Source organism: Cygnus atratus, chromosome 2 (assembly GCF_013377495.2).
Source record: "Cygnus atratus isolate AKBS03 ecotype Queensland, Australia chromosome 2, CAtr_DNAZoo_HiC_assembly, whole genome shotgun sequence".
NCBI lineage: Eukaryota > Metazoa > Chordata > Aves > Anseriformes > Anatidae > Cygnus > Cygnus atratus.
In genome coordinates, this window is record NC_066363.1 from 81,779,478 (window position 1) to 81,793,505 (window position 14,028).

Consider the following 14,028-nt stretch of genomic DNA (forward strand, 5'->3'; position numbering starts at 1 on the left):
TTCTGGACACCGCTGTCCCCAGTGCCAGCAGCACTGTGCGCGTTGCCTTTTCCCGGAGAAGCCGGGACGGCTGAGGGCTTTGTGTCTCCCCTAACGCAGCACCACGGAGCACAGCCGGTGGAAAACACCAGCAGGGCAAGGTTTGCACAGAGGTTTTTCTGCACACCCGCTGCGAGAGGACGCGGGTGGTAGCCCTGCCACTTACTGCTCAGTGCCAGGGGCCCGATCAGCTGCTGTCCGCCCAGGCTTCTCCAGTCTGAACCGAGCCCCAGCGCCGCTGCGGGTAGAGGCCCAGGGGGAGGCAGGGGGGGCCGCGGCGCTGCCCCGGATGGGTGGCAGGGCTGTGCATGGGGGACAGGGGGGCGAGTGGGCCTGACACTGGTTTTTAGAGGAAAAGAGGAAAAAACGAGCGCGCTCTCTGCCTTTCCTCTGGGGAAGCTTTGGAGAGTGACGCAGTACGTCCATGTTAACCGAGCGGGGAGCTGCGCTTTGCTAAGTGCGGCAACAACTGCTCCACCGGGCCCTCAGTGGCCTCTGCCAAAAGCTGAACATGAGGTGACGTGCTCGCTCAGCGGCGGTCAGCCAGCTCAGCAACATTTGCCAAAAGAGCACGCGTACGGCCTGCCCGCCCTCCCGCAGGCCTACAGCCCGTTCGGCACCACACAGCACGGCGCTCCCAGCCGGGTGGTACCGTGCCGGTGGCTGTCCGTGCACCTCCTCGTGGTGCTTCTCACACGAACAAATCTGTCATTTGAGTTTACAGGCCGTGCTGGATTCTCAGGACAGAAGCTACTGAGTGCTGCTGGAAAATGGCAGGTAAGAAAAAAATACTAATAAGGATGCTATTCGCTTAGGCCCTGGGCACACTGCTATATGGAATGCCTGTAGTGTTTACTTGTGATACTACAGTTTGTTTTTGTTTTTTTGTTGTTTTTTTTTTTTTTTTTCAAATCACCACAATTTCTTCAGTAAAGCATGCATTTGAAATCTCTAATCTCTCCACTGTTAGAGTGCCCTCAACTCCACTGCAAGGGGAACAAACTAGCAGCTTGCAGAATTAATCCTATGGCATCTCTGAGCTCGTCATCTCCAGCCACTGAACCACTTATTTGCTGAGAGCTAGCAAGAACAGCAAAAAGGTAACTGCTCTTACAAGGAGTGAGTGAGCAGTGGTTTAAATAGTTTATACACTTGTTAAATTTGTGGTAGCATCTAACCACAAATTGTAGTAGACTTCTAGCAAAGCTAGTATTTCATGCAGGATGCTAAGCACACTGTAGAAATCACTACCTCTTAAAATTTATGTTAAAAAAATAGGCATTGTTTTTTCAAGCCTTCAGCACTGGTTCTTGTATCTCTGACACCCCAAACCTACCTGCTGACCTGGTGGTGATCTGGGGCATACAGCTTGTGTCCACTGAATTCAGGAGATACCTGTTACAGATTGGCAGATAGGAACCAAGAGCTGCATATTTTGCAGATCCAGACATTTTCAATAATCCCTGGAAATCCTCTTAAGTACGTATATACAAACATATTACCCCATAAGAATATTTTACCTTTCCCTTGTGTTCAGTGACGAGTGATTTTTTTTAGGGAATTATTAAAATTGAACGGGCTACATACCATAAAAATTTGAACAAGTAAACTCTAATACCCCTTATTGATCAGTTTAAGAAGCTGCATCCTAAAGTATCCATCTTGCCACTCAGTTTAGATTAAATCTGCTTTATTTTGAGATACAACAGACAGCTCATTGACACATCTAAGAAAAAATCACGTCACTTGCTATTGAAGTCACTGTGAAGATGCTGAAGTGGGATAGTGGCATCTTAAACATCTACCCTGAGGTTGTCACTTGCACAGCACTACAGCACGGCAACAGAAGACATAGGGAATCTGCAATGAAGTAGGAGAATGCCCTGAACTCTCAAAAATTGTTTCCACAACAGTCTGAGGGAACGTAAATTGGCACTGCTTTGATCCCATTCTGTCCCTCACTCTTGCTCTGTAGCTTGTCTGACTCAGCTCAGGGAGCTAAACCAGCAGAAAGCTGCTTGTTGTTTTGTTCTGTTTTTGTGTAGGGTGAGAGTTTTTGAAGGAATCAGCTGTACACAAATGCTGACTCAAGAGGATGGACCATGCCAGAAGAGAAGTGGGAAAGCCCTGAGTTGCACTGATGTAGGGCAGTGTGGCCTGCTATGGAAAGGCACCTACTGCCCACTAAGCCCTGCCTAGGAAAACCCAGCATAGCGCAATATTGCTGAAGGGGTGGGGAGGCATTTACTGATTAGTCCCTCTGCTGGGCAGGAGTCAAATGCTGCCACTATCAGCTCCGTGCTGCTCGAAAATCACAGTACAGAAAAATGAAAAGCCTGGCCCTGGCTCCACAAACTCTTCTGTATCTGCCTACCTCAAAGGTATTTTCTGCTTTTCTTTTTGCCTCCAGGGAGAAAAGTCCTGATAGTCTACGCACATCAAGAGCCCAAGTCTTTGAATGGATCTTTGAAGACGGTTGCTGTGGAAGAATTAAGCAAACAGGGCTGCACTGTCACAGTGTCTGATTTATACGCGATGCAGTTTGAGCCAAGAGCAACAAGAAATGACATTGTTGGTGAGTCTAGCCAAAATACTTTTTTTGAGACAGACTTTAATCTTGTCTATCCTGCTGCATTAACAATCTAGAACCCATGCTGTTAGGTGCATTCTGAAAAATAGTTGCTATTATTTTGTACAAATATACCCCAAATAACAAGACCTAGTTTTTTATTTTCTGTAAGAACTGACCAAGAAATGTCAGTGTAGGAACATAACTATCACCTGTTTTTAAACAAATCTGATGAAAAACAGCTCCTCAATTAGAGAGAGGAAACATATGTGTGGTGCAGACCTGTAAAATAGTGTTTTGCTTTTAGACCAAAATGAATGAGGAATGGTATTGTTTTCCTGGTACTTGCAATCAACTGAAGAGACATTCAAAGAAACATGTTCTCTTAATGAACAATATTACAAATGCCTTTAGCAAATTAGCTCCAGGCACTCAAGTACACAGGCTTTTGAGTCGTTTTGGCACCTTCCAGCTACCTTGATAGTGCATGATTACTAAAAATGACTAGATGTTGCAGCTGAGACTTAAGAACAGATACGATCTTGTTAGGCTTATGTGGTATCTTCATGATTAAGAAAGTGCCACCATGCTCTTAATAGCATTTAGTCCCAGTACTTCTTCTTGTCAGGAAAAACAAAGCTATAACATAATCTGAGATAGCTGACACTAGAACAAGAATCAAAAAGAAATAGCACAGGTCTTATGCAAGCACTGGCCAAAAGAAAAAAAAAAAAAAAGGAACTTATTAACATTGAAATGTAAGCATTTCTAAAAGTCCACTCCTGAATACGAACCTTGATTCACAGTAAGATTACTGAGAGGCAAAAATGCATTAGCACTTGCCAGAATCAACCTCTGATGTTCGTTTCACATACCATTCTATGATGTACCTAGCTTAGTTCAAGAGGTTACTACTTCCACCTTCCACTGCTTGTCACCTGTCCTTCTGCTAGAGGCTGACCATCTGCTAGTTGAATCAGCAGGAATGAATGTGCATGTCTGGTTCAGACACACTTGACTCAGCTCACCCAACTGTAGCAGAGTCAGCCTTTACTGGTTCCCCAGCCCCTGCTGTGTTTCTAGAGAGGCTGAAAAGCAGCTACATAGTGCTTGTGACTGTGGAGGGGTTTCAGTAATCCCTAATACAGGGGCAGAGCAATTAGCAAAATTCTCTTAAATCCTCATAAATCACCTACCTGCATCACCAGAGTTTAGAGCCAAGCTTAGGTCCCTTTTTTGCACATCATATTCTGTCTCCTACAGAAAGGTAAAAGTTTTAGTACTTTGAGATAATCTATTCCTCTCCAGTTTACAGTCAAGTCATCATCTGTCAGCTGTGATGATACGGAATAGCATAAAAAAAAAAGGAAAAAAAAAAAAGTGGGACAAAACCAGAAAGCAGTAACTCTTTCAATTTAGATTATTTCAATTTTCTAACAATTTAGAACTGTAGATTGCAACCTGTACTTAATTCTTACTTGGCTACAGGGCTAGGAATGGAGAAAGCAATGACCATGCCCTTCTATCCACAGATTGCTTGCACAACTCAGATGAGTTCAATTACGGAGTGGAGACCTGGGAAGCTTACAAGAGAGGAGGTTTGTCCAATGATTTGATTGAAGAGCAAAAGAAGGTGCAGGAAGCAGACCTGCTGATTTTTCAGGTCATCATTTTAAATTGTATTAAAAGACTTCATTTGTAATGTACAGGGCTGAAGAAACCACAAGTAGCAGTAAGTGAAAAGATTACAGATTTCATTAGGAACATTGAATCTAGCCAGAGTAAAAACAGGTGGTAGCTCAGCCATCTACATAGAATAGTTTTTACCCAACATAGCAATTTCAAGGTGTCAGGCTTTTCTGATATGATGTATGTTTTAGGAAAAAAATATCAAAAATACTAGATCATGTGTGAGCATTATTTGTTCTGGCACAATATGAATTTTTCACACAAATAATGGCTCCACAGTGACATTTTTGTTGACTAGGAAGACATCCGAAATCAGATCTTTAAAATACCCAAGTAAAATTCATACCTGCACTTCACTGAAAAATTAACATTCAAAAACTACACGATCAGACTACTTTTGTGAAGACTGCTCCTCATGCCACCTGCGCTCTAAAACAATTGCATGGAGCAACTCAGACCGGAAAGGATCGAGTGCGAAATAATACTATAATTCTACGTATAAGAACCATGCCATATTATCAGGCAGCCTGATGGTATCCTCTTATCCGGGAGCACAAGAAAAGCAAGCATAGATCTATACACAGAAATGTGTGTAGGGCCTTGAGGTGACCCTGCCAAGTTTTAGGCTTGGGATATGGTAGCAGACACCAGACCATCAGCTGTAGAGACAAAGACTTTATCTCTAAGTAATGGTAGAGTAACAAGCACAGATCAGTAGTACAATTACCTGAGTAGCTATAACAGCAAATCCAGTAACTGACCAGTACTGGGCCAAATTCAGTATCTGGATGCACAAAGAGGTATATGACCATGGCTATCAGGCAGGCCAGCAGGAAGCAGGGCATGGCTTCTTTTCTGGGCGAGCAGATGGGAGCAGCCAGCAGGCCTGGGGAATTCTGACTTTCCCAACCGTGCTGCCCTTGTCCATTGCTGAGTTGCAGAAGCACTGTCTGGACTTGATCATTACATCTCACCTCTGCCCTACTCCGCGCTGGTTATGTCTTTGGTGTGCACGGGGCACAGGGATATCACGGAAAGCAATACTAGCCCCACAATGTAGAAACAATGTTCCCTGTGTGAGACAGATGCTTGGGTGCAGAGTAGCTCCTAAATGAAATAGTGGGATCAGCAGAGTAGAGGGTGAAACATGTCACTGCTTGCGCAAACGCAGTCAATAGCAAGGATAAAGTACACAATGTACTGTCCTCTAGAGTGCTGATGGCTGGGAGGCCCTGTGTAATAAAAACAAAAAATAATCTGACCATATTCACAGTCAGACCGTTGGCCTTAGGCACAGCCTATATAGATTCCACTGTCCCATTCTGGATGAAATCTAGGATGCGACTATATCTCAAGCAAGCATTTCAACATACACCATCATAATTTTCACAATATTGCTTCTGAGATTACTAAAACATCCCTGGAAGGAAGTGGTTGCTTTCTACTTTCTGTCCTTGAAATACTATGAGCAGTTGAGTGTGTTCTGGTGCAGAAAATAAATTAAAAAGTAAATAAAAATTGGAAAGAAAAGAAAGAAAAAAGCCACTTAAAGATACCACAAAGTAATTTAAAATTTACTATAGCCTAAGCTCACCACTTCCAAAGATCATGGTGATTGGCCATTTCCACATTGTTTCCATCTTGAATTAAGCCATATGCACATAAGCTTCTAATAGAATTTCTTCTTTTATACTGCAGAGTGTACAAAGGTTTCAGAAGAGCAATTCATCCTAGAATAGAAGTCCATTGAGCATTCAAGACAATGCAAATAAGACATGATAATTTTAGGCTGTAGACCCATGGGCTAACTGTAGGATCGAGGAACAGAGCCCTACTGTTAGAGAGGAGGCTTTCTTCTCAGTAGTGGTCGTCATGTCAGATACTATGGCACTTGTCAGAGGACTGTCAGATCAGAACTGATCACCAGATGTCAGTCCTGGTAACAGGGCTCTCTGTGGCCATTTTGGCAACATTAACCATTAGCTTATACGTTCCTTTTGCATTTCAACAATCGGAGACAATTCCGTACAGGCTTAAGTCTGAATTAAGTGACACCTTCCTGCTTTATCGTTTTCCAGCTTTCACCTGTGTGGAAGCCCTCACATTCAGCATGGTGTTGATGCACTGTAGCTGTTTAGCTAGGTACCTGAGACTACCACGAACAGAAAGCACTTCAGATATCTTTGCCGAGCAAAGTTACTGCCTCTCCTTCCTGTAAGAAGGCATGTACAAGATCTGAACAGATTAAGAGAATAGGACACTGCCTACAGACCAGGCCTTAGGATGCCCTCGATTCTCTGTGTTAACGAGGTAATTTCCTTTTTGTTTAGTTTCCTTTGTACTGGTTCAGCATGCCAGCAATCTTGAAGGGCTGGATGGACAGAGTCTTGGTCCAAGGATTTGCTCACGAATTCCCAAACTGTTATGATTCCGGTTTGCTGAAGGTATGTTTCTGAAAGTGTTTTATTAAGACCAAGATTTTTGCAGTGCGCTTCAGTAGTGGCCTTTCTTTTCCATTATGTTTGTATAAAGCTTTCACTTTCAGCTCTCCTGAAAGCAGACCATAGCTTTTTCTGTGAAGGAATTACTTAATTTCTTGAAACCTCTGGCTTATTCCGGCCTTCAGTATTAAGCTTGCATTAATTCAGGTCTTGGAAGCTGAATTTCTTATCAATCCAAATGTACCCTGAGCAGCATGCAACAATTGCTCTAATGGTAGCACGAGGAGGTACAAAAACTTCTTTCTAGTCTATTACAAGGACTGATTCCCTCACCTTTCTCCAAAACACTTTCCAGATATGAGTTCTCTGCAAAGTGTTGCAAAAGGAAGACATTAATAAAATGAATCACTTTATAGTTGAGGGGGAAGAAGGCAAGTGTCATGCATCCTGAAGCAGTTGTGCTTGATTATTATGTAAGGCTAAATACACTAGTTCAGACTAGTGGGGCTGTAGCAGGTCAACATGTTTCCGAACAGACAGCTAGCGCCTAGCCCTCTATACACTACGGTATTCCAGAGTAGATGGGTGATTAACATCATCCATCAACATCATGCATCAACAGAAACTTCATCTTCAAAATAAAAATACTTCAGTAAAGCATGGGGGGGAAGTTTGACTTAAGTATTGGTGACAGACTCTTATTTTCAATCAGTTCTTGCTTATTCTACACAAACTAAGAAAAGCCATGGGTTTAGGTCTACCTTAGCACTCTTCTTACAGTTCTGTATTGACAATTCTATAGCTAAAATATTCTGATATGTGTAAATAGGAAAGTACAGTAACAAAATGTGAGGTAGAAACTTTGTATCCATGGCAAGTCTAGGAAAAAGAAAAGTGTTTTTAATATAAAATCCTACATGGTTGGTTTTTGAGATAAAGGTTCAAGCTGTTGTGTTTGTGGTTAGAATATGGAGAACACGTATAGATAAGGAACATGGTTCAGGTGTCAGAAAGTAACTGGAAAATGATCCTAATTTGATGAAGTGACCATTTTGGCAGCTCTCAATAATAAAGCTTTGGTAATGTGTTGAGCGTGCTCCTGACTTGTTAAAACTGGCTGAAAGGTAGTACTATAATGACGATGCGGTGGTTCCGAAAGATTTAAGCAACCTCTTAGAGATTTTTATTTGGCCTGCAAAATGGGCTTCATAATTTGGTAGGTGTATCATGGTATACTGGAAGAGCACACATTTTGAAAACAGTTTAAATCAATTCATTTTCTAAAACTGTAATCTGCCATTCTTCTCCCCACCATAGAATTGCATGAATCTGTAACAAGCGGCATACTAGAATAGATGACAAAAATTCGTGTTCTGGGATTAGATGCCAAAGGTTGTAATTAAACTATAAAACTTAATCAGAAACCTGCAATACTCAGTCTAGGAAATTCTGCGCCTCTATCCCAGCTGTCTCCTTTCAGCCTTTTCTTCTCTGTAGCTTATAAATTAAGCAAGATCAGTATCTCTGGAAGACAATTCACAACTTTTTGATTCTCCATGACACTGGGAATACCTCTGGAGAACTTCTGCCTGCTGTCTGATGGATCTTACTTGGTAACAACCACTACATCCAGAAATAACCAATATTAGCTTCATATTTGTATTCTCTGTAATCTATGTAATTTCTGATCTTGCAACCATTTCGCTTGGTTTAAGTTTCAGAAATAACTGCCTCATTTAGATTAATAGGAGCAATCCCCAACCATCATAGCTGCTTACTGATTAGAAGCAAGGCAGTTGTGATACTGCACTGTCACGCCACCCAAAAAAATTTTTTTTTATTATAATTATGGGAGTTAAGACAGAGAGAAGTGCTGAGCACCAGCCCATGGCCAACACCAGAGTTATAGAATCAGAAGAAACACGTGGTTTTAGAACACCTGAATGTTCTAAAAGTGAGGAGCAAGCCCAGATCCGAACGGGGATTGTAGCACACAATTTCTGCATTCGGGAAAGTGAGGAATAAAGATATCCACAGTCATGAAGTACTTTCCAGCCAGAGTCTTCCAAACATTTCATAGGAGAGAACAAGGGTCAGCCCTGCTTCATACACGGGTGTCAGTACACATAATTCCTTTTCTTTTTAATCAGCCTCTGCCCAAAGCCCTGGCATGCAGTCTGTTGTTTAGGTGCATGCCTTCAGCCTGTGACTTGGAGTCGCTGCTAAACTCAAGGGCTGGGGAAGGGGACACCTCCTGCAGAAACTGATGCTGTCCAGCTTCCCGTGAATCTCTCTTGAACTATTCAACCATTCTTCTTAACATAAGTGCTGTTTCTTTTTTCTTTTTTTTTTTTTTAAATTCTAGAATAAGTTAGCCCTGTTTTCTTTCACCACTGGAGGAAGCAAAGAGATGTATGCAAAAGGAGGTATCAATGGTGATATCCGGTATCTCCTGTGGCCCATGCAGGTAGAGTATATTGATATTTGGTTGCTACTTGTTTGCCTTAATTTTTATTATTCAAAATTATTTTTAGCAATTGTATTGATGTTTAAGATAAAATGTTTATTATTTTTAATTGTAGAATTAATAAATATATTAGTTTGTCACTTACAAGTATCTGCAAGTTATAAGTTGGGCCCTAAAATCCTGAGACTTCTTTAAAAGTCCACAGACTTTCGAATTTGTTTTGTGCATCTTCCTCCAAATTGGAATCTAGAGAAAGCCTATAATGTCTATCTTTTTAATTTCTCTAGTGTAATAGGATTTCCTTTAGCCCTGGCACACAGGGTTTCTTTTCCCCATAGCTACCTGATTCATGTAGGATGCGGGACAGGAGCGCACTCGCACATTACCCTGGCATTAACGATCAGCATACAACAGTTAGCATGTCTTTTCTTGTTGCTACCCTTTTGTCAGAGGTAGTATAGTAGTGCTTTCAGGAATTTAAGTGGTAAGGCAAATTGTGACAAGTAGTGTTCGATATAATACAATGGATGTGCTTTAATTTTACTGGAAATTCCCTGGTCTCCTAGCCATTTTGATTACTAGCTGTGTGCCCTTGCAAGGCTACCTAGCTGCACAGCTTGCAAGTCAACGTCACAAAGAACGCTATATGCAGCTGCAAATTCAGAAATATGGGGAGGGAAAAAGGCAAGCTGAGCTGATTTCAAAGGCACGAATACTCATTCAGAATTGTGTGGCTATGCTGGAGGCAAAAGGTTAAAAAATACTTAAAAGTAGATGAGAGATGTGCTGCAACCCTGAACAATCCATGGAGATTCAAGCAACGTAATGAACTTCAGGCTGTCTCTGATCTTTGCAAATTTAATAGAATATGGCAGCTGAAGAGAACAGTTCTATGGGTTTAATAGCACTTAAAGATAAATTTCACAGAGCAGAATAGATTAAGTTGACCTTATTCTTCGGTGTGTTGTACGTCAGTCTGCATAATGCCTAGCTTTCAACACAAACTGCCAAGGCAAACAATGAACTTGTGCAATTTATTTCCCTTCTCCTGATAAACGCACAGAATTAGAAAACCTGCCATATCAGGTCAGAGGAAGTTTCAGAACTGAATACTGCACATGCTCAAATTGAAAGTGAAAAGCTAACTGAGGCATTTCTCTGTTTGCTTTGGATCTAGCATGGCATTATGCACTTTTGTGGTGTCAAAGTCCTTGAGCCTCACATCTGCTTTGCTCCAGAATACGTCTCTGAGGAGAAAAGGAAGGAGATGCTGCTTGCTTGGGCCCAGCGTCTGAAGACTCTTTGGAAGGAAGAACCCATAAACTGCTCTCCTGAGTGGTATTTCAAGTAATGTTCAGACACAAGACTACAGAAAAGAATGTTTCCATTCTTTTTGGTGCTTTATCTCAACATCTGAATGCTGACCTCGTAATTCATATGCATTGTAGGTATCTTGAGTACTACGGCTAGCAGCTTAGCTGACAATAAAGAATTTATCTTTATTACCTGAGGGATTCTCTTCAATGATGAGTGCACAACTCTTTGTGAAGAATTATCCTTGCTCATATAAACAGTGACATCCTGCCTACAAGCGGTTGGTAACACAAGCGGTATTTAATTGCAGATTATACCATTGTTGCTAATGAAACAGTAAAGCACGTAGCCAAGTTTAACACTCTTTGTGCCAACAGCCACCTTTTTTTTTTTTTTTTAATAATTGGCCAGGGAACGTACTGCCTACGCTCAACCTCATTATGGACAAACCTGTTCTTTTAAATGAGAGATCTACACTTGTGCCTTTGAGGCACGAAGCCAGATTGTGAATAATGCAAAAGGATGTATAGTTGCACAGTGACTTAGGCAACTGGAAAGCCTTCTTGGCAGCTTAGGCTTTTCCATGTACTTACAAATATATTAAAGCCAAGACATGCCAGAAAAGGAAAGGAGTAAATAAAAATATTCCACAGTAGTACAAACATGTATTGCCTTTCTTTACAGCACAGCTTCCACTTGTAAAGTAAGCAGTTTCCTAAAATCAAAGGGAACTGACTATTTTTATTACGCTAAGTAGAGACAAAAGGGAATTATATCTATTCCCTGCCCTTGCACACCAGTCAGCATTGCTATTCAGGTCTGGCAAGCTTGGTGCATCCCCTACACCATCAGTGTAAGATGAACCTGTCAGTCAGAGAGCCAGAAAGCCTTCCCAAAAAACTGCAGAATCACTGTCTATGTATGGGCCAAGACATACTCACAAAGAGAAAAAAAAATGCTTCTTGATATTTGGGAATCTTACCTTGAACTTCAGTGGAATAATTTTGGTGCTTGAGAGCAGTAAACTTGTGCATATGGCAGAGTGGGTTTCTTGCTTAGCTGCGTAATTTCTTGCTTTGATAAACTTACCTAACAGCTGACTTTGCACTTTGATATTAGAGGAATGTAGCCTGAATAAGAAACAGTCTGAGTCACTGTGAAATGACACTCGGCCCTCCGCATACAGAGCATGCACGTTGCAGGCTTGTTATGCCCCACCCTTAGGTTTCTTTAAGGACTGGAAGCAATAAACATGCCAAGCCCAAGCTGGGAAGGGACAGAGTTATCTAACACTCCAGACAGGGAATTGCTACAGCAGGGAAAGAGACATGTTCCTGTTTGTCACTGTATGAGGTGAAGGGCTGCCGGACCGGGAAGCAGCGCTGCTCCATGCTGTTGCAAGTGTCTGCTTCAATGTGTATGACTCACAGCCCATACATTACCCAAGCAAGAATTTTGCCTTGGTTCAATAACTCTTGTATATGAAAGTGAAGCGGAATAAAATAGAAAATATTATCTGCTCAAGTTGTAGGGAAAGCACATTCTTGCCTAAAGGACATAACGAAAACAACTTCAAGTTAGCTAAAGAGGGACTGAATGACAAATAAAACCCTGTCCAAAAGAAAATACAGTCAAATGCATAGAAAACTAAAAGTCTAATCACATATAACTACTCGCTTTGGAGGGGAGCATTTCGTTGGAAGATGAACAAAATGATCCATATTCCTCAGAGTATCTTCAGGTTTGTGGAACCGAATTTTATGATTTTCTGCATTTTATAATCATGAGATTTTCCTTGCCAGAAGACAGATGAGTATTTGGTATCAAAAACAATCTCAGCGTACCTGGAAATTCTTCCACTCTCTATTGCTAACCAGAAACACCTGATCTAGCTCTTTGGTTGACAAATGAGCTAGTGAAATCACATATATCCACAATATCTGAAAAGACTTAAAAAAGGATATTTTTTTTGTTACTGTTTGGTTGTAAAGAATTTACAACACATGTAAAAAAAAATCCCATTTACAATTTACTGCCAAGCACAGAATCCCACCACAAAGACCTCCCAGTTCAAAACATCTGCTCAGTGAAGACACTAACTCCATAGGAAAGAATGCCTGGGGGGAAATTATGACTCACAGTGCCACACAGTCCATTTCCCTCTTGCTTTTCACAATGCCAGAGTGACCTGACTAGTTAACACAACAGTAAAATCTTATTTTCTAAAAATGTAGAGAGACTAAAACATTATTCATGGTCAGTGGAATACTTAGTGTTATTTCCTAAAGACAACTAGTGAAACTCTATCAGCATGTCCCAGCATATCCTGTATGTATTATTTCCTGCAGAGGAGTTCTCATCAGAGACTTGGGAGAAGGTGGAACTGAGGTCTTACACATCATGCCAGGAGGTGTCTCCACCAAAGTAATCAAGACCATCAGATAATATCTTTTATTTTAACAGTAAAACCTAATTTCAAATTCTGAAAACCTGCAGCTTCCTAACTCCTTCCTTAATTACATCCATGAAGGAAATAAAGCTTATGAGAAAATAAACACCAGCTTGAGACTTCTGAGGGACATGGTTTGGTGACGGGACTCCGTAGGTCACATTAGCAGTTTGACTTGATGATCCTGAAGGCCTCTTCCAACCCAGATGAATCTAGATGCAAATAGCAAAGTTGTACAGGCGAGGGATCACCCTTGTCTTAACTGCATTCAGTTACCAGAATATTTGAGAAAGAAGGAAACGGATATGAAAGCAGAAGTTGCAACATCAAATAAGATGTTACTGTACTGGATCAACTGCAGTGCTTAGTGGGCTTAACAGTTGGATAAAGAATCTCAGATTAACGTATATGATGAAGATATACTTCTGGATACCACTTGGCACGTGTGTGCCAGCCCCCTCACACACGTGGTAACACTAAGTGCCTACATTGTACTGGCTATATATAATGTAGGCATACAAGGCTGGCCAAGCTAGGTCTGAAAAAGGATTCTCCAAACCTGAGTGTTTTCTCCACGGTGGTTAATAAGCCAGGAAGAGCGAGCACTTCCCCTGATTGCTGTCCCAGCCTCCAACTATATTTAGTTTAGGGGATTTCCTGAGCTATGTATGTTTTCTCTGCATTTACCAGCCCCAGCAGATCTCTTCTCTGTATTTTGTTCAGTCTTCTCATGGACTTACGCCAATTTTAAGCAGTTAATGCTCTTCAGCTAAGTTCAGCAGGTCAACTTTTTCCTTGTGTGAAGCTTTGGAGCTGGGGGGAGACTGAGGAGGGTGAAGAACCTGGTTGCCAGTAGCTACATTTGATTCCTCCCAGTCAACAGTCCTGTCCATTCACCAAGATGACACATTTTGTAGACATGCATCACTTCCCCTCCTAAATAATCTTTTTCCCAGGCTGTGGGAAAAAGCTCAGTTATTCTTAAAGGAGAAGGCATTAGCCTTTGGTGATCCTTTTTTTTTTTTTTTTGGTCTTCTGAACTCTTCCAGTCTCACTATCC

At 41.5% G+C, this 14,028-nt stretch overlaps 2 protein-coding genes across 9 annotated transcripts in view; one reads left to right on the forward strand and one right to left on the reverse strand.

Annotated features, from left to right (window-relative positions):
- DUSP22 (dual specificity phosphatase 22) overlaps positions 1-11,681 on the reverse strand; it is a 96,260-nt gene extending 84,579 nt beyond the window's left edge. The window contains exons 1-3 of one of the 2 annotated variants that reach the window (XM_050708990.1): positions 11,502-11,681; positions 5,892-6,027; positions 3,805-3,865 (exon numbers count right to left, since the gene is read on the reverse strand). In XM_050708990.1, coding sequence (XP_050564947.1) covers positions 3,805-3,810 — 6 coding nt within the window. In that variant the 5' untranslated portion in view covers positions 3,811-3,865; positions 5,892-6,027; positions 11,502-11,681. The remainder of the gene's footprint in view (positions 1-3,804; positions 3,866-5,891; positions 6,028-11,501) is intronic. The other variant, XM_050708991.1, reaches the window with a different exon arrangement.
- Positions 5-10,710, forward strand: NQO2 (N-ribosyldihydronicotinamide:quinone reductase 2). 7 transcript variants are annotated; one of them, XM_035552724.2, is made up of 8 exons: positions 5-140; positions 764-816; positions 1,010-1,139; positions 2,450-2,614; positions 4,141-4,271; positions 6,628-6,741; positions 9,104-9,205; positions 10,383-10,710. In XM_035552724.2, the coding sequence occupies exons 4-8, from the start codon at positions 2,575-2,577 to the stop codon at positions 10,554-10,556; spliced, it is 561 nt and encodes a 186-aa protein (XP_035408617.1). In that variant the 5' UTR covers positions 5-140; positions 764-816; positions 1,010-1,139; positions 2,450-2,574; the 3' UTR covers positions 10,557-10,710. The 7 variants fall into 7 exon arrangements, with proteins under 7 accessions (XP_035408617.1, XP_035408613.1, XP_035408612.1 ...); XM_035552723.2 differs by lacking the exon at positions 5-140 and adding an exon at positions 145-283; XM_035552720.2 differs by lacking the exon at positions 1,010-1,139 and having other exon boundaries at positions 11-140.
- Positions 11,682-14,028: the final 2,347 nt, after the last annotated feature.

What these genes read in the sequence shown, in the direction of transcription:
- NQO2 (XM_035552720.2), top strand. An exon ending in AACAAGAAATGACATTGTTG is followed by an intron (nt 2,615 to 4,140) that starts GTGAGTCTAGCC and finishes TTCTATCCACAG; the next exon opens with ATTGCTTGCACAACTCAGAT. An exon ending in CAGACCTGCTGATTTTTCAG is followed by an intron (nt 4,272 to 6,627) that starts GTCATCATTTTA and finishes CTTTTTGTTTAG; the next exon opens with TTTCCTTTGTACTGGTTCAG.